The sequence below is a fragment of the Morchella sextelata genome, assembly GCF_020137385.1.
Source record: "Morchella sextelata strain SCLS chromosome Unknown scls_9, whole genome shotgun sequence".
Lineage (NCBI taxonomy): Eukaryota > Fungi > Ascomycota > Pezizomycetes > Pezizales > Morchellaceae > Morchella > Morchella sextelata.
Genome location: NW_025408624.1, coordinates 732,369 through 753,079, shown reverse-complemented (window position 1 = coordinate 753,079; position 20,711 = coordinate 732,369). Strand labels below are relative to the sequence as shown.

The window sequence follows — 20,711 nt, the reverse complement described above, 5'->3', positions numbered from 1 at the left end:
GGGTTGAATCTATAATTTGATCCTAGCCTTGTGGCGATAGAGATAGAGGCACATGCATCTTCTAACCGAATATGATTCCCACACGCAGCTTCAAATTTCCTATGATCTTAAGAAAAGACCAAAGGAGAGGGGAGAAACACTATTTCGACCAAATCATCACACTTTCACTAGCTAGTTAGTTGATTCTTAAGAGTAACTCCGAAAGTTATAACGACATGAATGGTGTCCCTATCCCTGGCAAAAATAAAACCATGTTTTATCGGCGTGCCGATTGATCCGTAAAGCTCTGAATAACGAAGTCGGTGGGTGTCCCCGCACCGAATTAGTTTTAAACACACCGGTTGAGCAAGCTCGGGCACCTGAGGCGCATTCTCGGCGAGTAGAGGATATTCATCAGATATTTTCCGTATGAAATTGAGACCTTCTTGAAGCTAAGTAAATAGAAGCGCCATTATACTTCATTTGTGCCCCGGTGTTGCGTCATCAACTCCAAACCCAGCAGTAAGAACGTCGCGGGGTGCATTCATGGTGTGCCAGCAAAGTAGTTAGACGGTATCGAGCCTCATGGTGGCCTAGGACACGAAAATAAGTGGTGATTAGGTTCTGATATACCTCCGCCATGGTAGGCTTCACTGCAGTTACCGAATGGAAGAATTGATGAACCCGAAAGCTTGGGTAACCCACAGTATTAGTATGATCATCGTTTGTGAGACAAAGGTAGTGCCGATAGTAGTTGCATGTAACTACATGTACATGTAGGTATTAGAGTAAAACTAAAGTAGATACATACATGCACGTGGAGAATCGATCGATGACCAGAGCCAAACATGTCAGCTTATGTACACAGCCCTCCAGATTGGAAGGATTTCTGACTTTAAATCCTCACGTAATTATGATTGGAATTATGAGGGTAATTGGTCGATTTCATTGGATATCTGGTTGTTGGGGGAATCTTCTCCTACCTGTCAGAGCTAGAGGAGGACGGGGCCTTGGTACAATAAGATGGTCCCGAGTGAATCTAGATTTGACGACATCAATGACGGTGTACAGGTATGACCGCTGTAGTTGAAGGACGCGTACTCCTCTTGATTAATAAGAGACATATCATAACAATCTGTTACCACACCAGGCTTGTAGTGTAACTCGTGCGACTTCTGATCGAATGAGAGAACCCCGTAGTTACCGCCAGTTGGGATCAACCAATAATTTATGACCCTCAGGCTTTAGCTTCTACTGCAGTTGATTAACCTTCATCGGTTGCGCGCCACAAAAATTTTTGGGGCGTGTTCTGTGAACAGATTCCTTTGATTCGACGTATCTATATAAGGCCTGTCTCGGTGCATTGATGGTTCAATCTCTAACCGTCAGCCATCTCTCGCTTTTTACCCCCTGGTACGTGTCATGATTTTTTTTAGTCTGCTGCATCCTCCAATGGTTGGTTCTTATGGGTCTTATTTTATTGGTGGTTTTCTGGTCTAGGGTAAAGTTCGTAAGGCTGAATTACATATTTCGAGGCCTAGTGCCGAATTGCAGCTAAGCATACCGGTATTCTCCTTCGTTGCGATCCTGGGGAGGGCTTTTTCTTCTTTTCTTCCTTTCTTTCCATCGATAACGTTTAGAAGATAAACCTGGAAGACCGTAGATCACCTCCTTATCGCCTTCATGCAAAGTATGGGGTACTTAGCTATCGATTGAAGTGGAGATGTTGGAACGGCTCTGGCGCAGGCACAGGACGGGATGTCTTGAGGGATGACGTGCGAGTCCGGCGGCAGCGTCTGCAAATGGCTAGGGAGGAAGGGAAATCAACGTGCTTGCTGCAAACCTGCATTGGTTTCTTGCCAAGACATGCATACAGGGACATGGTGAGTTGCTTTTGGTAAATAGCTTCCAAATGCTTTCTAGCTCTTCCCCTCGAACCTTTCGATTACATACCAGATGCTTTGGATAGATGGATACCTCGAGTAGAAGATATGGATTCGAGTGATACTAGCAAGGGAATCCGAGAGTTCCGAGATTTTGCAAGCTTCATGCTCGGTTGCTGGATCTTATTTGAAGCTCCACTGATCACTGCCAACCCTTCCGTAACTGGGACTCGCTAGATGGTAGAGGATTGAGAAAACATTGTTTCCAAGTTCCAGGGTCCAATGTTAAGAATAATTGTTGCACGTATAGTTAAAGAAGCCATCCGTACTATACGCGTAGGTTGTCTACTTGTTTACTTGACTGGGCTGTATCCGGTACGGTACTCTAAGTCTAGGGCAACATTCTAAATTTATAGGAAGGTGAGGTCCGTCTAGGAACCGGCACATCCGTTGCCGAAATAACAATGCATGTAAGGTAAGCATTGTAAGAGATGCTTACCATAGAAGACCGATACCAAGGCAATATAGAAGAACCAAGACGTCAAGTAAGGAGTGGTTTGTGGTAGGCAGGGAAGTAGAGAACCCGAGAGGGGGAGAGGGAGAGAGGGAGAGAGGAGCTGAATCCTAACGACAAATATTGAGAGTAAGAGTTATTTCCCCTCCCCCACTCCCTGTATATACTCTACTTTAGGTATTTGGAGTAGACACACACACACATGAAGTTGTTGCTGCGCCTCCCTGAGCAAACACCCTCTGTTGTCGCGCTGTCTCTCGTTCACTGTAGCCCACTCTCCTTTCCTCCAACAGAAATATCAATAGCGACTTACGTTCTTGTCGCGATACACACGACCTGTCGCTCGTTCCCTATCCCCGGTCTCTCTTTCAACATCCCCTCACATATCCATATCCATATCCATATCCCCTCACAAAAGTTCCCCACCCCTCAGCAACTTTATCCACTGCACTGCAGTGTTGTAGCCATCTTGCTTTCTAGCTCTCCTACGTCCCATTACATACATAGTATACACTCGCAGGTCGATCACAAGCGCATACGCACACTCATACAGCCCCTCCCTCTTTGTAATTGTTTTTTTATCCGATCATTTCCCTCCTCCAAGCCGTCGTTGCAATTCCGGTTGATCATAGCGTTCCATACCGAGAGAAACACCCCCCTCGGAACCAGAAACCCCCAAAGCAAAGCGCCTGAAAGAAAGCGCTGAACTCTAGAGTTTAGAGCATTGGCTGGGCAAACGAGAGAGAGAAACCTCCTCCCCCCACCCCAGGAAAATTTAAAATTAGGGAGGCTGGGCCAGGCGGAGTATACGCACCCTCTGCTGCCGCGCTCAGACAAATCTACCCTGCGCCTGTCCGCGTGAGGGAAAGGGGTTCCGCGTTTTTCGTGTTTTTCCTTTTTCACCTTTTTAATTCCTTCGAGAACGAGCATCAAATCTGTTGGACCGGCAACAACGCATGCTTCTGTCTGGAGATACCGTTGTGATGACACTTCCCCACAACGAGTCCTACACATCAACACATCGCATACAGCATCATCAACTTTCACTACCAAACTTCTCCCGACCTCATCAACAACCCTCCCAGGACTCGACTCATTCAGCTAACAACCTTTCTCTTTCTAACAGAGACTTAACAGGTGGAAGTGGAGGGACTGGTGGTTTTGGTGAAGGGCACAAAGACTCTAGCAACATTCCGAACGGGGGGTTTTCAGCTCTCTCTACTTCCACTACAGCAACTACATCGGCTTCTAAAATGAATTCAAACGGAGTCAACAACGCCACGGTAGAGCGTGACAATCAACCGGCCTCGGCTCCGGGATTGGGGGCGGGATCGGGAACGGCTGTAAGGGTAGTGCCGACCGTAGATAGTTCGTATTTCCCTAATGGATCCTTATTTGATCCCCTATCTACCTCAGCGCCAAATGGTACATCACACCCACCTGTACTTCGTGGATCCCCTACCTTGCCTTTGAACAACAGCGCCCAACCCCCCCAGAGCTCTATGACCGCGAAATCATCAGCCTTGCTTACCACTACAAACACTACAGTTAATCCTTCAAGATTTTCAAACAACTTCTCACCTACATCTGTGACGTCTGGACAACAGTTATCACAACAGCTACCAGCCTCAACAACTATTCGACATAGACATACTCTACAGGTTCCCAAACCTAGCAGTTCGAACCGGCAGACCACTCCTAGTGGGAGTGCAGCGGATGCGGTGACAAGTGGTCGGTTCTCTCCCACCTCAGCTACTCCTAGGCGAGCATCTATATCATTAGGGCGCAGAGGAACAAGGTCGTTACATTCCGACATGCATATTGACGAGATACCCCAAGATGAGGACGCAGTACGGATTGCCGAGGCGATCAAAGCTAAACGGGCCAGCAAAAGACGAAAGGCAGAGGAGGAGCTGGATGATGAAAAGGTTATGGTTGGGACGAAGGTCGATCAGAACCATGTCAATTGGATCACAGCCTACAATATGCTTACGGGTATTCGATTCACTGTATCGAGGATCAACGCCAAAATGGATCGGCCCCTAACAGATGCCGATTTCGACGCTAAGAATAAGTTCTCTTTTGATATGTTAGTAGGCCCCTGAATTTGCAAACATTATTCTCTTTTTTCTCTTTTTTTTGGATGTGACTGATTATGGATGTAGTACTGGGAACGAACTTACCCCATCTGCCAAGTACGACTTTAAGTTCAAGGACTACTCACCGTGGGTATTTCGACATCTTCGAGCAAAGTTTCGATTAGATCCCGCGGACTACCTTATGTCTTTGACTAGCAAATACATATTATCCGAATTAGGCTCACCTGGCAAAAGTGGAAGTTTCTTTTACTTCTCACGGGATTACAAGTACATAATTAAGACCATTCATCACGGAGAGCACAGGTTCCTTCGACATATATTGAGGGATTATTACAAACACGTGGAAGATAACCCAGATACCCTTATATCACAGTTTTATGGGCTGCACCGAGTCAAGACTCCATTTGGACGAAAGATCCACTTTGTTGTCATGAATAATTTGTTCCCGCCACACCGCGACATCCACCAGACTTTCGATCTGAAAGGTTCGACAATCGGACGTGATTTCAAGGAGGAAAACCTTGCGCAAAACCCTCGTGCTACTCTGAAGGATTTAAACTGGCTTCGACGGGATATGAATCTGAACTTCGGCCCTACCAAAAAGGAGCTCTTTCTTCAGCAGGTGCACCGAGATGTTGAGTTGTTGAAACGTCTTCATATCATGGATTATTCGTTATTATTGGGAATCCATGATCTCACTAAAGGGAATAGTGAAGACATTCGGAATAATACGTTAAAGGTGTTTCAACCTGGTGCTAGTACCGCAGAGGCTGGCCAGGACGACCCGGCTAGCCATATGCTACAAAGAACACCAAGCAAGATGGAGAAGGCAAGGCAGGCCAGAGAATTAAGGAAGACAATAAATAAGGAGGTGCCGATTACCTTGGATAGGGGCGCAAATAGACTACCAGAGGAGTTCTTGGAGTGTGTATAATCTTTTTTACGGCGTTGGTAAAAAAAAAAAAAATGGAAATGCTTACGATGAGATAGGCAAAGGAACACCATCTTCTATGGCGATGACGGCGGTTTCAGGGCGACCCATGAAACTGACGAGAACGGAGACGTCATCTACTACCTTGGAATCATTGATTGTCTCACTCACGTAAGTATTCTGCAACCATTATTTCGCGTTACACCTGGGTTTGCTAACCATTTAATAGTATGGATTTGTCAAAAGATTAGAGCACTTTTGGAGAGGCCTATCTAACCCCAAAGACCAGGTTTCTGCTATTCCACCAGACGGATACGGGGACCGATTCTTCAAGTTCATCTCAGGACATGTGAAATCACAAGAGGAGGCTGCCAGAGATAAAGCAGCTAGGGAGAATGCTGCCACTACAGAAGGGGTTGTATCCGAACCCTCTCAAAATGATGTTCTGGAAAGAGCCCGGGAACGAGGTACAAGTGAGGGTGATAGACCAAACAGAACTTTGGGCGCTGTTCGTTCACCTTCCGCGGAACGAACAGCAGGAACGTCTGGCACGGTCTTACCGGTTGTCGAGGAAGCTGGTGAAGGAGGCAGTTCTCGGAGTCGGAGTCATAGGGATAGCTCAAGCGATAACGGGCGGTCAGGATATGTGGATAGTGTGACGGATAGGCGGGCATCAAGGGAGACTGGAGAGGAGGTTTTCTCTCATGGCAAAGCGCGTGCGATGCCTGAAGACATGGCAATTCGGGTTGAAAGGGTTTCTTCCTAGGTTGCTAGGTAGGTGGTTGGCTTTTTTTTAAAAAGAAGGTTGAAGAGTATATCGGACGATCTTTCTTGCGAAACATTTTTTAAATACGCATCGAGGGACGTTAAGCGCGACATGGTGTTTTGGCTTGTTTTATCTTAAGGGCATGCGAGTAGGCGGAGCAGAACAACTGTAGATCACAGCGTGGGTTTAAGGTTAGAGTTCTCGTTTTCTTTTCTGAAGGTGGTCCCATCTGAGAGGGAACCTATAACATTATTATTGAGCATGACTTTTCCAGCATCATCTGGTGTCTTCTTTTCTTTTGTGATATCTCTTTGGTTTGTCTTTTCCTTGTACGTTAGTCAGAGTCACCGTCATCGAACGACAATCTCGTCTTTTCTTTCTTTTTCAGCACCGTCACATTCCCTCGATTTGTATCTTTTCTTTTCTACTTTTTTTGCGTCTCTCTTCGTTCTATGTTGAATTTTTCGTATCTTCCCCGTTACCATTTTCTGCGTATGGGGCAATAAAATGGGGAGATTATTATAGCGGCTTGGGATTGGAAAGGATGGATTTGGGCTTAAGGGAAATTCGTTATGGCTGTTTTTCTTCTTTCTTTCTATTTTTCTTACCGTCTGTGTCGAGTTTTTTGCGTTTTCTATCCTTATTTTCTGATATAGTAATTCGGTTCGTATGTGTAATATATTTGGCAGGCGGGGGAGGAGGCTTCAACTGAGGAAGATTTATTTTTCAAAGGAAAACGTCTGGCCAGTGAGTTCTTCTTTCTTTACTTTTGGTTCGGAGGTTGGTGTTTATGCCTGTCTCTTCAACTCACTTTGTCCTACTCTACTCTACCACTCTGCGCTCTCTACTCTGCTACCCACTTCCATTCGTTAACCTTAAGACTTCGGTGCTCGAGTTGGCCATTTCTTCTGTGTTTGTCATTTGATTTATTATATTCTTTCCCAAACGGGCCCTTTTTTTGAGTGAATTTCTTCCTTTTGTTGTCTTTTAGCGGTTATTTCCTTTCATTCGTTGTCTGCTTGTATGTTGCGCGCAAGGCTGGTGAGGTTCACAGAGGCGAAAAATTCATTGTACGGCTTTCTTTAGTGTAGTTAGATAATCTATTGAAACGGAAAAAAAATGAAAGGAAATGCCCGAATAGTTTGTTTATTACAAGTGATATCAATTACAAAGGCATCGGGGTTTTATTTGGACAAGATGAATCATATATTATCACTCATCCGTTGTCACCCTTTTACAGAGAGCTACGAGTGAAAAGTAACTCTCCATAAGAGATGTTGATTGAAGACAAAATCATACAAACCGTTCAAATGAGCTATGAGACCGAAATAAAACTAGTGATTACTACCAAATATACGCCGTCGTTTCCTTTCCCTCAACCCTCTCTAAGCATTATGCAGGAAAAAGAAAAGAAAAAAATAGACGCAAAGGAAGCTAAACCATGAACGTCACCTTTAATGGCACCAATGAAGCCTTACTCAACATCCCTCATCTACCTCTAGCGGACTGTTAGATTTCTAGCAAAATTAAAGGCTTGAGAGTCTTTATGCAAACATATCTGCAACCCCCCCGAGGTCTGGGCTTTCCTGTCGTTTTTCTGCGTATTGCATTTGTTGCTTCCTCTCCGCCTGAGTCCTCTGTTTGACGGCTGGTGCGGATTTTAGAAGTTTGCCCTTTTCACTAACTGCGACCCCACGTAGACCGTCAAGTAGCTCTAGTATCAATGCACGTTGCTGACGTGTACTAGTAGCTACAGTTAACTTCTTGTAGCAGCTGTCGACTTTGTATTCCGTAATACCAGGAAGCGACAAGAGTAGGTTTCGGGGTGTTAATGATGTGGGCGAGTATAGCAAGAATATAGTAGCAATAAGCTGCGCAAGATCTTTCTGGACATCGACGAAATAATCCTCGTGAAGAGACTGGGGTAATATATCATTAGTACAAGTTCGGTGGGGCAGTGAAGAAGTGGAAAACATACGTCGATAGCGGCCATAAGCACCTCCCGGCAGATGAATTCTCTTATGTCAGGACGATCCGCCTGAAACTCTGGCACGATCGATCTAAAAACCCTGATGATAATTCCACAGCATCTCGAATCTCTCATCCTCAATGCATGGGTGCAAAACAAAATCAATGGTTCTAAGACAGAATCCATTGATAGTATAAATTCTCTCATTATTTGTTCCCCAGGTCCAACACTTTGTGATTCTGGCGCTGCAACCTGGCTTAGAAAACCCGGATTTGCGTTGACTGCTTCGCCGGGTCTCTGGGGGTCTAGGAGCCCTGCAACAATCAAAACCGCTGTGTACGTAAGTTGCCTGAGAATGCTTTCCTCCTTCATTTCTTCGGCTAGCTTATCATCATCTTGAGTAATCTGTCCCTTCTGCATAAGCTCATCCCATTCTCCACTGATCTTACGGTCTACTTGGGCGAATAGGCTCGCTAGCAATGGTGTTAAAAAGTGTGCTCTAAGTGTCGTCGGGCAGTCATCAATGATGTATCTCGTCATATTTAATAGAATCGACATCTGATGGGAGCTTAAGGCGTGTGCATCCGCGAAAAGCGCCAATGCAAGCGGCCCCGGAAGTTCATTCAGTCCATAGAAATGGACATCCACCCTCGACATGCACCACAAGATTGAGTAGCAAGCTTCCCTAACCATTCGTATGGCACCCCTGATAGAGGAAGCGAGGCCCTCCATCGTCGTCTTTGTTTTTGTTACGTTCTCGTAAAACTCATCTCGGCTACCAGTAGAGATTCCAGCTTGCCAGAAACGATCTGTTAAAATTTTTCGGATAACACTCTGTAATTCAGGTTGAAGCCCTTGCCAGGTCGCTGGATTGTGGAAAGCATGTGCATGGCTACCAATTTTATTAATTTCCTGGGAACCGAAGCTGCGTGGGGAAACTTACCTGAGAAATTTAAGTAAATTAGGAAGAATCATAGGTATAGAATCATGCCAAAGCGCACATGAAATGTTATATGCATTTGATGGCTTTCTCAACTGCTCAGTGGAAACGGCTAAGAAAGCTTTTGTAGTTCGTATTGGTAGATTTTTGAACTTCTCCGTAAGCTCGAGTTGTAAGGCTTGGCCCTCTTCGTCCAAAGGTTGTTTCGTGAAGTCCGAAATTTCGTTTACACGCCTTGAAACTAAATAATCTTGAACCTTATCCAGTCCCAAAACTTGACAGAAGCCTTGAAAAGTCTGCAGAGACTCGGTAAGTACCGGATCTCTCCAGGCCTCACGGACTGGGAAGATATATCCTTCCAACCGTGACTGACGCAATTGCGGGTCGATATTCTTTGTCCGGTGGCTGCCATTTCGTTAGTTTGGGCATCAAAAGAGGGGGGGGGGGGGGGGGGGTGATAGGGTTTATACTTTATCGTGAAGAGAAACGTGTGAAAAGCTATTCTTGTACGGTCATCAACGTTCTCTGTAGCCACAATCTCGTTGATTTTAGTTTGAAGTTGATCGTAGACCAGCATTAAGTGATCTGGCATTTTCATCGCCAAACGTTGAATTTCAGTAGTGCAAACACTCATGAGCTCCTTGACAGCATCTGTATAGGCATGGTTTGGATGTTCGACTGGCCTGGTAAGCAGAACCTATAAAATAATTCTAGTTAGCGTGGGTTTTAATCATGCGAGATAAAAAAAAAGAAAAAAAGAAAGAATGGACAAACATGTTCAAGAATCTTTAGCATCAGATCTGCCTTTTTGTGCAAGGCCGAGGTAGAAACCGTAACCATTAGTTGAATTACTCTTCTTCGTATCATGGGATCTTCAAAGTTCATATTAAGAACTCGTTCACACCATCCCTCAAGCCGTTGCTCAAGTTCGTCTCGATTGGTGTTATACTAATCCGGAGAGAGCAGATCGTGGTCAGTTTGAAGTAAGTGATACTGGGCAATGTAAAATCTAAATAGGGGAGTCATACGTTTGTTTGCGAAGCGGAAGGGTTGTTAGTCACGCCATCCGCCCACCTGATGTACCCTTTCAGAGCCGCTTCCATGACAGTGAACTGGGCATCTAGCTCTAGGAAAGCGTTTGAATTTTTACAATATTCTTCCACTGCATTAAACATATTAGTAAAAGATATACCCATTTGAAGAAAGTGAAGAAGGCAAAGGACTCCTGCATGATGACTTACGATTAACCGAAGGGCTTCTACTATATATGCCAGTTAAGGAATTCTCTGCTTGAGACATGATATATGGAAACGCCTCGAATGGTCGTTTTCTCACCATACTCTCGACAATACTCTGACAGAACCTTCGATAGTTTCCAAGGAACGCGTGTCTTTCTGGGATAGTATCAAGATCTTCATTCAGGAAGAGTAGTATTGGATTCGAGTCATCCTCCATGACCTCATACTAGATAAAGTTTAGTTCAGTTTTGATATTGGCCAGATACATGCAATTTTAAAGGGGCTGCTTACCCTCATCAGTCGGGAGGTGACCAACTCCAATAACCCAGGTATCAGTGGTAAAACAGCTTCATGCTCACTAAGGATATCCTTTTTCACAATTCGGGTCCAGACGTTCAATACTGGTATAGAAACCGCCAGACTATTATGACTAGTGATCTCAAACAGCAATTTCATAAACTCCGATAAGTCGGTTTCCGGCAGCATCAAGTTCGCCTTTTCTTCTACAAAACTAGCGAGGTTGGCAACCATCTGGTATAGGATTATACAGAGTTAGTGATTGTTCAATGATTCTTTCGTTAATCGAGAATTTCACATCTCACCTCTGAGAATCTCTTCAAGAAGAGGTAAGGTTCTTCATCAATATTATTCGGGTCAACTTGTATCCAGTTGAAGATCTTTCTCAGCAAATCCACTGTCTGGGCATGGTACATTGGACAAACGATCTTCTGAAAGTCATCGTCCTCAATGAGGATCCTTGTAAACAGAGTGTGAAGGCACTCTGTTGCGACCTAAATTATCCGTCTTAGCGTGTTTTTTGTAGACGCACAAATATGCTTGCATGAGTCTGGATATGTAGCTACCATTTGTACTGCTATCGTTTCTACCATTAGGGATCGCCCAACGGTTTCAACTACTTTTGCTGCAGCTATGGCTCTAAATTGTTAAAGTCAATTTTTAGTGTTGGAAAGAAAAAAAAACTACGAATTGAAAGATATAGAGACGTACTTTGGGATAGCCCAAGCCATACAAGCCTTCAAAGTTCCCAAAACCTTTATCGCGCACGCCTCAACTTCGGAATTGCCTTGTACGCCCGCCTCCAGGCATTGTTCCAGCATACCCACAAGTCTTGCGAGCCAGCCTTCCTCCCCGGATACAAGAACCACACTTGGATCTCGCAGAGGAAAGTGCTCTCTTAGCACTGCCATAGGCGTAAATATGTCTATACACGCCTTGCTCAATGGTGTATTCCTAATACCGGCCACCGAATCCTCTCTATTGAAAACGTCCTCAACCAAACTTTCCAAAATTGATAAGACCAAGTCTCGTTGCGCAGGATTTCCTTCTCTCGAAGAATTTTCCCAAAGTTTGGCAAGAAGCTCATCCATGTCTAGCCACTCGTTGGCCCATGAGCGCTTTGCAACCTCTACCCACAGCTGTGCAATCTTATTCCGTAAATATACAGGATCTCCCCCGTCCATCTTGACATTCTCAGCTAAGGACAAAATCCAGTTCCGAACCGTGGTACTTTCTTCGACCGAATATTCATCCCAGTGGTATTTTAGAGCATGTTCTAACAGAAGCAGTCCGAAATGCCTTACTACGGCGTTCTGACCCCTATCGTAGGCCAAAGTGAAGCCATGATAGGGTGCCTCCTTCTCACTTTTTGCAGACTCCAAGAAAAGCCCCGCCTGTTTCCGGGAGTCGTTGGTGGAATGCGGGTCGTATACAATTTCAAGGGCTTGTTTGATCTGGTTGAGGGGTTGTTGATGGCCGCTGCTGTTATCTATACCGTTGGAGGCCGGCGCGCCGGCAGTGACAACATTTCCTCCGCCTCCGTCCATACTGGAATTTGAAAGGTGATGTTGTAGACGGACTTTCTTTTCGTGGGCGGATTGGGATATGTGCTGAGTTTATTGGGGGTTGTCTAGAAATAGGGAATGCAAGCAAAGAAAACAGTGCTAGCCAAAGTCAGCAAGAAAAGTGCAGCTCTCGTCAATTGTAGTGCAATTTTCCTTTCCCTCTTTATTCTCGTTTTCCTTTTTCCAACTCGTTTCGGGCAATTTTTCTTCTTTTTGAGTTGACGTCGAGGGAGAAGTGAGTCGGAGATTTAAGAACAGACGGTTTATGGGTGACGCCGCGCTGGAAGGGGAGGGGAAGGAGGAATAAAGGGAAAAAAGCAAGAGGAGCTTGAGTCTCAATAGAACAGGTGACAACGCGCAGCCTAACAACGGAGTGACAAGGGCGTAGACTCGTAGGTTGACTGTTAGTGAGTGGGCGGATGAGTAACAACAGTTTGTAGACTAGCTGGTGAGTCAAAGTTAAGAGTACATGAATGATTGAGTGGGAACCGCTAAAGAGGATGTAACTCTATGAGGGAGATTCTCGCTGGGAAGGATCGTGCTCGGCGGCCGGCCACCAGCAACAATTCAGGAACAGAAATTCCTTAGTACTAGTGGGAATGCACGGCGCACAGATGAAGCTGTGCTACACGCATTAAATTCCAGATTGCGAGTATCTGCGAATTCAGATGAGTTCTACGTAATTCTGCTTCTTCTCCTTTTTTCGTGTTGGTCTGCTTGCTGCACTTGATTTCGAGCTCTAGCTCTCTCCCCTTCCGATAATTTGTGCGGGGAGTGGCTCCACCTCTTTGGCTCGTGTGTGCAGGGGTCTCACCGTAGGCTGTGCATCTAATCTGAGCAGCCACAACATTCAAGTAGATTCTGCGGCCGTTGCCGCCCCATTCGCCACAAACACAGATTGTTATCACCCCGCAGTTTCGTGTGTGTGATTTCCCCTCCCCCGTCATTGTGCTCGCGTTTCCCTGCAGCATTCCTTGCACATGATTGCCCTAAAAACACCACAGCTACAAATCTGCATATCCCACCAACAATCATCTTTCTCCCTCATACATAGCTTCTTCGTGTTTATATCGACAGCTAGATAGAGAGCAAGTGACAGAACGGAGGAGCAAATCAAGATGTTCATGCTGAGGAATGTGGGCAAGCTAATATTTGGCGATTCAACTAAACAAGACATCATCCAGCTCGATCAAGGTCAGCTCTATATTGTCCGACCAAACTCCGTTAAAGGCCATAGCGAATGCATGTGAGTTTTTCCATGGGGAAACAAGTTTGGCCACGCCCTTTGTTGAAGTTCAAAATTATTGATTTTGCTATCTAAAATACAGATTTAAGGATGCTGCTGCTACAATCCGTAGAACGTCAACTAACTTTCACTATCAACTGGTAATCCAGCGTGCTTACGAAGAAGGAGAAGAGCAGCTTGTCGATGACGCTGAGGATTTCGACGACACAAAGGACGAAAAGACGTTTTTGCTTGATGAGGGCCTGCACCTACGGTACACCATTCGTGACGGGCAAGCGGTTTTTGCGTGGAGGGATTTGAGTGGGGTTAGTAGGGATCCTCATATTTCTCACATGTTTTCTGACTTTGCCATAGGATCCTGGTGATTTATACGAGTTTATTTGCGACCCCAGTGTACAGCCTAGTTCAGCTCCCACTTTCGAACTTGTAGCTATACAATGTCAGTTTGAAAGAAAATTTAGGAGAAGTCACGAAACAGCAACAGAACAGGAGTTGCATCACTTCTCTTTTTCGTAATTACACTTTCTCCATGCGTCGTATATTATCGAAACCAAGATCCTAACAATGAAGTTGAAGTGATCCAATCCCGTCTGCTTCTATGGCGCCCAATTCGCCTACAACTACAACATCCAGTTCCATATTCTCCGCAACAAAACCAACTGCCGTATCTCCTGCAAGCAAGGCTATGCCTCCTCCGGCAAAAAAAGTTGAAACTCCTGTTCGAAAAACGAGAAGTTACAAAAAGGAGCTGTCTCCTATTACAGCTACTGTTGCACCAGAAGCTGCAGTTGCCCCGGAGGTGGGAGAAATTCTATCGTCAGAAAGTGCAGAACTGCATTTGTTCGATTTGTCAAGCGCCACGTTCGTATTACAGGACTCCGAGGTTATGGCAACAGTTACTGAAGTCGGACCGTGGCAATGTATGTCTTATACTTACATTTTCTTATAAGGGCGTTTGAAATTAATGGTATGTTTGTACAGATTGGCTTCAAATCGAGGGCCAGAGTAGGTCTTGGTTGGGCCAACCAGTAATTGCCGATATCAACCCCGTTTTCAATTTCGAATACCTCTCTTTCATCTTTAATCACTACGGCGCAGACGGATCGGCATACTCATGGCTTTTGCGCTTCAAAGACATGGAAACCGAGGAACGTTTCCAAGAAGGTCTCATGCGTGCCCTCTGGGAACAATTGAACGAGCAAAAATGGACCAAGGCCAAAGGCCAAGACCGGGAATATGTCCTTGAAGCCTTCCAAGATACAACTATGGAGGATGCACTAGATATCGAAGAGGAGGAGGAAGAGGAGCAATTTGAGGAAGCAGAAGAAGATGCAGGTAATCGCAGCGAAGAATACGACAGTGATGAAGAGGAGGACGATACACATGTTAAGGGGAACTCAACCGGAGAACAGAACAGCCAGTTAGCTGTTGGATATAAGCACGATAGAAGTTTCGTTGTGAGAGGGAGTAAGATTGGTGTATTCAAGCACACCGACAATAACGAACTGGAGTTTGCTACAAACATTACAAAAGTCCAGACGCCGAAAGGACGGTTGTTCGAACCCAAAAAGGTTTATACCTTTCTAACTCTTGATAGGCTAACTTTGCTAACCTACGTGGTAGGTGATGCTACATGGAGAAGACACCAGTATGATCATGCAAGATGCGAATAACCCACATAGCGTTTATAGGATGGATCTAGAGTATGGGAAGGTTGTTGATGAGTGGAAAGTGCATGATGATATTCCTATCAACATTTTTGCCCCGGAAAGTGTACGGTCACTAGAAATTTGATTTGGAGCCGACTTTAACTGACAGATCCTAGAAATTCGCACAAATGTCCAGCGAGCCAACTTTTCTTGGTCTTTCTCACAATGCACTCTATCGTGTTGACCCTCGTTTATCTGGCAACAAACTTGTCGACTCGGAACTTAAGCAGTATGTCGCCAAGAATGATTTCTCCGCTGCAGCAACCACAGAAAAGGGATATATCGCTGTCGCCTCAACTAAAGGGGATATCCGTATGTTTGACCGTCTAGGTATTAACGCTAAAACACATATTCCGGCTCTTGGGGAAGCAATCATCGGCCTCGATGTCTCGGCGGATGGTCGATGGATTCTGGCGACGTGCAGAACGTATCTTCTTCTTATTGATGCGCTCCAGCAAGAAGGAAAGAACGAGGGCAAACTTGGGTTCGAAAAGGCTTTCCCGAAGGATTCAAAGCCACGCCCACGCAGATTAGGACTCAACCCAGAGCACGTGGCGCAAATGCAAGCGGAGACAAAACAACCTCTATCTTTTACGGCAGCGAAATTCAATACTGGTTTGGATGCATCCGAAACATCGATTATTACTTCAACCGGGCCATTTATGATTACATGGAGTATTAAGAAGATCGTTTCAGGGAAGAAAACTCAATACACCATCAAACGGTATGCTGAGGAGGTCAAAGCAGATAATTTTAGGTTCGGAAGCGATAAGAATGTCATTGTGGCTTTGCCGAACGCGGTAGATATGGTTAAGAAGGCAACCTTCAAAAAACCGTCAAGGGATAGTATTGCGATGCCTACCAGGCAAACCAGGTCTCGACAGAATATTGTTGCTAGTCCCTATTGAGTAGTTTCAAGCTATCACGGGCGAAGAAAACTTTGTAGTTGTAGGCAACAGATTAAGAGTGGCTTGATTAGGAGTATTTTTGTGGGATTATGGGATGGAGGCAATTGTCAACTTTTCTTCTTCTTTCTTCACTAATACGTCGTTTTCTCAAATTCTCTTAGTCGCAGGAATTTTTGGTCAACGATTACATGTATGTGCTAGGGTTCTGAAATGGATGGGAATCGGGCCAAAAACAAGTCACGACGTAAGATTGCCATCCTATATGATCAAATCGCCTGTAATGATATCCCGTCCTAAAACGATAATGTGGTTTTTTTGTCTCGAGGGGGTTTAAACGGCCAACAGGTACCAAACATCAAATACCAGTAACTTATTAAGGTTAGCCATGCGGCTAAATACATGGGGCACTTACCCTGAGTGGTACCGGAGATTTAAGTTCGACTAATTAGGCGATCGGGTCCCAGCAACTATCAATTAAAGCCAAAAACGGCGGAGCGACCATGATCATGTAAAGCCCTAGTTTGTAGCGGCTCCTTGTTTTTACCTTCTACCCTGTACAACTAATAAAGCTTTTAAAGAGTTTAGTAAGCACGAGACCACATAAGGTTGGCTACATGTAGGTAACGTTGTGTGCTGTGTTCGAGTGATAATTTATGATTACACATTATCTTCCCCGTAGTACATGTAGTCACCCCCCCTTTCTTTAGGCCAGGTTATCTACTCACAAACCATAGCATATCGGAAACTTCAATTTCCTCTATTCTAATTGCTGTCTAACCCCACTTGAACAAACTTATGTAGAGGTGCTTACAGATATTAATTCCGGACCACTATATTCTACTCCCACCCCCACAGACTTTCCAAGCTCCGGGGAATCAAACGCTCGGTGCACCGTCTAACCTGATGAGCCGATCAACTCACCTTATAATTTACCCCTATCCGGAAGTGATATCTGAGTGGCCGGATAGTGCCAAGACGTCCCGGGAAACACCTAGCCATACCCGTGTCGGTATGTCAAACCTCCGGTTCCGGCCAGTCGGATTTTTCTTAATCTACGTGTATCCGCAAAACTCATGACCCGCGGGGGGGGGGGGGGGGGGGGGGGTTCGGGGTTTCGGTGGTTTGACGTTGTGTACGAAATGAATCTGTGAGTCTACCTTTTTTCTGTAAACCAAATGCATAAAAAATCTAATCATGATATATAATTTATGACAGCAAGCACGCACACCTCAAAATAAAATCCATCCCAAGCAGAAAAGAGAAGCCAAACTCCAAGCCACCGCATTAATCCCTCCACAGTTTTTGTTTAAAAAGGAGAAAAATAATATAAACTAAAAAAAAAAGCACCTCTCCAAAAAAAACTAAAAAAAAACTTATATAGCGTCTAACACCTACCCCGAGAAACCGGGGACACCCCAACTAGCAAAGAAGTCGTCTCCATCGCCATCATGAATTTTAACCTTTTCGGAAATCTCCCGAATATTTGATTCAATGTTTTCAGGGATCGCATCACCGTGACCCGCAGCAACGCGGAGAATCAACTCGTTGAGCTTTTGACGGCCAAGAATATCTGATAGGTAGATCGTGTTAGAGTGATTCTAAATAAAGGAAGGATAAACAGTGATGTACTTACCGACATGATCTCCTGTGTTTGGTCCTCCTCTGGAAACATTCTACTGTTAGTGATGTGCCAAGATGTATATAAGACCATTGGAATGAATCACTCACCGGATATCAAACATGTCAGGTTGATGTGGCATCTCATAGGTCTTGATTGAGATTCCTGCTGGGTTGTATCTTTTCATCTTCCAGCCCTTTGTACACATGTATCCCGCACTGAGCAAAGACACTGTCCCGTCACCTTCTCCAACCACGACACCGCGATCCTGTAAAGATGTTCAACACAACGTCTTTAATGACTTGGGAACCTAAATGGAAGATTACTCACGCTACCATCTCCATTGACACTTGTGTCAATGCTGATGTTCAATGATGACATTGGGCTTGTTATATCTTGGTAATAGTAGCTATAGATGATGTGAGTAAAAGACTCGATATGAGTTTGACGTGAAGAGAATGAAGAGTACCTTCTTTCGGTTTCTTTCCCGATTCCATAAAAGCAATAGATCTTCATGCTTGGTGCATACGGTAGCCTTGATTCCAACGGATTTACCCATTTCGACTGGATCTTCTCGTTCGCCTCAACCTCCTTCTTGGTATGCGCAACCCCGTGAGAATAGCTCTTCAGGACTTGCTTCCGGAACCAAGGGTCGGAGTTCTTCAACAGATACTCCAAACCTCCGGCTACAGTTAGATTCTGGCGCGGATGCCCATGGGTGGAATTGCCCTCTGTAAACTTGATGAACGAGCCATAGCTAACGTTCTGTCCCGGTTTATCATCAGGAGCCCATGTTAGGTTTCCCCAGACTGCATCACCACCCTTTGGAAGCATACTTGAAATTCCCGGCATAGCCCGGAGGATCTCTGCGCGGTCTTCGCGGCTAAAAAACTTCTCGAGTCCAAAGACAGCAAGTCGATTTAGCTGAGCTGTGTCCTTCATTTCGCCAGAGAGGACAGCGGGAACGCCCTTGACGGCCCCCAACATGCAACCGCTTATCTGTCACGGATAGTTAGTTGTAAGGCCCCAGAAATTTGGAAGTGCGAAAAAAGTACATTTATGAACGAATCAATGTTATCTTCCACCCATCGATTACCGCCATTACCGTGCCCTTCAGCCTCGACCCACTTGAAGAAGTAGTGTACCACCTGCGAGCCCATGCTGTGCGCAACTAGTACGGCCTTTTTACCGGAGAGCTTGTTTGACGTTTCGATGTAAGTCTTTAGCCGTGAGAAGTACTTATCTCTTTTCTCAAGATCCGGGTATGCCAGTCGCCAGTCGTAGGACGCAGTGTAAGCCGTTGTTGGATCGTAACCTATACTCGCCAAGTTCTCTACAATCTTGTTCCAGATCCAGTATCTACCCTTATTGTCAGAACACTCTACCCGCCTCAATTCCCCGTAGAGTCTGCATACCCGGTAACAAAAAAGTCAGTAGCATCAAATCCCTGCGCGGCGCGAAGCTTGATGCCAGGTGGGTCAAGACCAGTATCCTTATCCAACATTACATGTTGCTAAAACCGATAAGCAACGGCGCAGGCAATTCCTAGTAGCATAAACCTACCTTCCAGGTAGCTCTGTCCGTAACCATAGCCCTCAACATGCTCCAAGAACCCCATAGCCGCTTCCGGAAGTATGGCCGGCTCTTTTCACCCGTTCCCCAACTCTCCAGTCTAAATGTGCGTGAACCGAAGTGTCAGTCGGGACGATAAGCATTTGAGATCGGCAGCAGATTATTCCGTATTATACCCTGTTGAGATGACTCCCGGAACCTATTCCATTAACACACAAAGCTTAACACCGGCAGAAAAGGAATGATCTCCTACCATAATAACCGGATGATTTGCCTCCAACCCCTCCGACTTCAACGCCAACCCCACGCGGAACGCATCCGCACTCACCACATCCTTCTCCCGTTGCTGCCGTCCATGGGTCAGTACGATAGGCATAGCAGAAGCGTTGTCGTTACCGATGCCGCCGTGCAGGCGACAGCGAGAGCGAGGGCGACATACCGAGATATCTGTAGCTTCCTTCAGTATGCCCGCAGGGATCACATCAACCAACGACCCTAGCTGGAAGTCCCCAATCACAATGTCCTGGCTCTTTGCAAAGAAGACGGCGAGAAACAGGCCCACGAGCCCGCCAATGATGAACACGAGGGTGTAGGAGCGCTTCTTGGCCCGTTTGGCGGGGTGTTCGACTTTCTCGACAATCACGGGTAATGTCTTTTGCGGCTGCTTCTTCGACGACGAGTCATCAGGAGGCGGAGGCGGAGGTGTTGTTGCTGCTGCTGTAGTGGGCTCGGATGAGGGGTGCTTATTGCCCCTCCGTTTCTTGGGCGACATGTCTAAGGTGGATTGGGGGTTAAAGTAAGAAGGCAGAAGAAGAAAAAAAAGACGGGATGATTGGCAAGAATTTCAGTCAGTGGTTGTGTTGTGTTAGTAGCAGTGGGTATGGAATGTGAGGGAAGATCAAGCTCCCTCTCTCTGGTTTGTTGTCACTAAGGACCCAGCCATTCGGAAATGCCGCCGACGGACAGGGGGGCCCGGGGGGGCGGGTGTGGATGTGTATCTTGTCTTGTCTCGTTCCCAGAGCCGCAGCTTGGCATGGAACGTCATCATATTTTTTTACTTTTACGGAAACTTTGTGTCCCGCGATCCCGCCAGCCCTGTGGAAAGTAAATCGCTTTTCACGTGTTACAAGTGGTGGGGCGGGAGAGACCCTGGTCGGATCAGCTGGGCGTTTAGTGGGATCATAAATGATCACTCGCGAGCGTTTGTCAGACTCCCGAATATTTGTGTAGTCTCGTGTTCGGTGCTTACAGTCATTCTTTATATCCGTAAGACCAGAGCAATAAGCAAAAACCAAACCTTAGAAATCCTGTGGTATCGTGGAAAAAGGAAAGAAACGACTGAACGTGATACCTACCAACCTTAAGAGCGTTGCTACCGTTTTCGTTTCTCCCGCCGCTAACTGTATCAGAACGAAATATCTACATCTAACTGATTGAGATCCAGGGTCTACTAGAGGAGGAAGCTTAGCCCAAGGCG

The 20,711-nt window shown here is 45.6% G+C and overlaps 4 protein-coding genes across 4 annotated transcripts; 2 read left to right on the top strand and 2 right to left on the bottom strand.

The window, feature by feature from the left end:
- Positions 1-3,629: 3,629 nt before the first annotated feature.
- Positions 3,630-6,172, top strand: H6S33_012882 (uncharacterized protein; the record flags this gene model as incomplete). Its single annotated transcript, XM_044844230.1, has 5 exons — positions 3,630-3,744; positions 3,925-4,465; positions 4,542-5,399; positions 5,466-5,577; positions 5,636-6,172. 5 exons carry the CDS (start codon positions 3,630-3,632, stop codon positions 6,170-6,172), a joined length of 2,163 nt encoding a protein of 720 aa, XP_044694591.1.
- A 1,544-nt stretch (positions 6,173-7,716) lies between these two features.
- Positions 7,717-12,163, bottom strand: H6S33_012881 (uncharacterized protein; the record flags this gene model as incomplete). Its single annotated transcript, XM_044844229.1, has 11 exons — positions 7,717-8,091; positions 8,151-9,033; positions 9,085-9,486; positions 9,552-9,778; positions 9,856-10,029; positions 10,110-10,243; positions 10,323-10,545; positions 10,611-10,850; positions 10,922-11,110; positions 11,183-11,255; positions 11,328-12,163. 11 exons carry the CDS (start codon positions 12,161-12,163, stop codon positions 7,717-7,719), a joined length of 3,756 nt encoding a protein of 1,251 aa, XP_044694590.1.
- A 1,136-nt stretch (positions 12,164-13,299) lies between these two features.
- Positions 13,300-16,044, top strand: H6S33_012880 (uncharacterized protein; the record flags this gene model as incomplete). The annotated part of the gene is made up of 7 exons (XM_044844228.1): positions 13,300-13,427; positions 13,510-13,732; positions 13,782-13,939; positions 14,004-14,347; positions 14,409-14,998; positions 15,051-15,200; positions 15,253-16,044. The coding sequence occupies 7 exons, from the start codon at positions 13,300-13,302 to the stop codon at positions 16,042-16,044; spliced, it is 2,385 nt and encodes a 794-aa protein (XP_044694589.1).
- Positions 16,045-17,435: 1,391 nt separating this feature from the next.
- On the bottom strand, positions 17,436-20,006 carry H6S33_012879 (uncharacterized protein; the record flags this gene model as incomplete). The annotated part of the gene is made up of 11 exons (XM_044844227.1): positions 17,436-17,614; positions 17,678-17,706; positions 17,773-17,930; positions 17,993-18,071; positions 18,132-18,661; positions 18,718-19,021; positions 19,078-19,175; positions 19,226-19,334; positions 19,411-19,433; positions 19,488-19,580; positions 19,674-20,006. 11 exons carry the CDS (start codon positions 20,004-20,006, stop codon positions 17,436-17,438), a joined length of 1,935 nt encoding a protein of 644 aa, XP_044694588.1.
- Positions 20,007-20,711: the final 705 nt, after the last annotated feature.